This window comes from Notolepis coatsorum (genome assembly GCF_963971535.1).
Source record: "Notolepis coatsorum genome assembly, chromosome: 10".
NCBI classification, from domain to species: domain Eukaryota; kingdom Metazoa; phylum Chordata; class Actinopteri; order Aulopiformes; family Paralepididae; genus Notolepis; species Notolepis coatsorum.
In genome coordinates, this window is record NC_140174.1 from 3,710,049 (window position 1) to 3,712,548 (window position 2,500).

The following is a 2,500-nucleotide window of genomic DNA, read 5'->3' on the forward strand; positions in this document are numbered from 1 at the left end:
TATTGCTAGCTGTTAGCTATTGTTAGCTGTTAGCTATTGCTAGCTGTTAGCTATTGTTAGCTGTTAGCTATTGCTATTAGCAAACACTGCAACAGGAAATAGACTGAGGCCCATTTAGGATGTTTATGTTCTCAGGTTTGAACAGGTCTGTGCAGCAGCATCAGGGTTGTAAGCTACAATACAATATAACTTTATTGTCCAGCAGAGATGGAAATGTGTCTTTGGCCACCACACACCCAGGGCACAAAACGACACGTAGCGACACAGTAAAAACTATTAAAAAGGCAATAGACGTCGTAGACCATCGGTGTGTGAAAGAACGTTTGTTATTTAGTCACAGGCGTTTTTAGCAAGGGACTCCGTAATGAGGTCGTGACCCCAACCTTTTAAAACACTGAGTCTGCATCACATCATTGATGTTTATTGTATGAGTGCAAAAAAGGACTTGTGGGAGTGGGATCAGTGGTGGAAAGTATTTTTACGCTGTACTGTACTTAACCCTTTTACTGCCACACGACAGCCGGTTAACCCTTTCACTGTGACAATACAGAAGGTTAGCCCTTTACTATCACAGAACCGACGGCGATGCTCCATCATTAGCATCATTAGCTCCGCATTTGCATTTGCGGAGCTAATGATGCTAATGATGGAGCATCGCCGTCGGTTGTGTGATAGTAAAGGGCTAACCTTCTGTCGTGTGGCAGTGAAAGGGTTAAGTACAATTTCAAGCTACTTGTACTTTATACATTTGTAAATGACTATTTTCATTTTAGGGAACTTTATACTTTTACTCTACTACATTTAAAAGGAAATATTGTACTTTTTACTCCTCTACATTCATCAGTTACTAGTTACTTTGAAGACAAATATTTTGCATTGAAAACATGGCAAAGATTTATGAAAATTACATACTTTCAAGTTTGAAGCCTGTCAACTTCAAGAGGACGGATGAACCGTTAGCAGTCAGCATTTGTTGTTAATTTAAACAGTTAGATATGACGATCACTTCAGCTCGATTTTGATTTTCATTCTTCTTTCTCTGAGGGAACCTGTCCTCACATCAGGGAACTTCAACGTCGATAAAAGCCTGTTTATACACACAAATATAACACAGTCTTCCTGTAAAACCACTGAATGTACCAGTTACCCCCCCCCCCCCTCACCCCCCCCCTCCCTCCCCCCCCACCCTGCCTACCCATCTCCCTCCCCCTAACCCACCCAACCACCTCCAATGTACAGTTCCTACCCCCACCCCACCCCACCTACCAAACCCCCCCACCCCACCCACCCAACCACACTACCCAATGTACAGTCCCCCCCCCCCCACCCCCACCTACCCACCCGCCCCCCCACCCCACCCCACCTACCCACCCCCCCCCCCCACCCCACCTACCCAACCTCCTCCAATGTACAGTTTCTTCGTCAAATGTATATACAATCTTTTAATTTTTTTACTCTTTTTGTGTCACAAACAGTACTGTATTTGTAAATCTGATATGTCATAAATGTATAGATGTAGCAGTACTGTCTATCTGTATGTCATGTATGTCATATATATGTTATGATGAATTGAAAATGGGGGACCCTGATGTAAACAAGACGAAAGTCTTTCTCTGGTCTGCATCCCCTTAACAATTGTGTGTATTGAGCTGTACTGTACTGTACCCATTCTGCAATTCTGTTAATAAAGTTTTCAATCAATCGATCAAGTGCGTCTCCCCGTCTGTGTGCCCAGGTACGTGTCTGACCGCGGCCCGGGGGAGTACCGCTCTCTGTGCCAACACAAGCTGCTGACCTCCCTCCAGCTGCCCGCGCCCGCGGTCCGCCTCTACCCCCCCACCCAGCTGGAGTGGACCGCCACTCAGCGGAGGGGCAAGATGGTGCTGGACGTCAACACCTTCAACGGTGAGATGAGAAGAGATGAGAAGAGAGTTCAGGCGTCATAGCAGCGTGGGGAGGGGGGGAGGGGGGAGGGGGGGAGGGGGGAGGGGGGGGTACAGGTAGGTAGAAGAATGGCACAGGTCATAGAATTATAGTACAGTGGAGAAGAAGTAAAAATTAAAATTGAATAAAAAAGGCAGTGTAAACAATATAACAATATAATTAACTCTGGACGTGCGCATATGGGCAACAAGGTGCGAGATGAGGGTATGTATGCCCTCTCAGTTATATTTGCCCTACAATAAATATAGCCCTTATTCTTTTTCACATATTGAACGATAGATAGTTGATGTCAAATGGGCCATAGTATTGTATCCATAGCTATAATATAGAATATAGTTATAGCTCTACAAACAAGGTGACGCACTCCTATCTTTTAAAGCGTGGGCATTGCTACAACGGGCCCTGTCTAATAGTTGGCCGCTGAATCAGTTAAGGTGGCCCACCTTAAATATACAGCACTGTGGTAAAACATCTGTGGTTAAGGTGGCCCACCTTAAATATACAGCACTGTGGTAAAACGTCTGTGGTTAAGGTGGCCCACCTTAAATATATAGCA

The 2,500-nt window shown here is 45.0% G+C and overlaps 1 protein-coding gene across 1 annotated transcript in view; it reads left to right on the plus strand.

The window, feature by feature from the left end:
- myo15b (myosin XVB) overlaps positions 1–2,500 on the plus strand; it is a gene marked incomplete at both ends in the record, with an annotated part of 100,922 nt that overhangs the window by 14,164 nt on the left and 84,258 nt on the right. Inside the window, 1 exon segment of the mRNA XM_084322313.1 lies at positions 1,736–1,905. Within this exon segment, the coding sequence (XP_084178439.1) occupies positions 1,736–1,905 (170 nt within the window).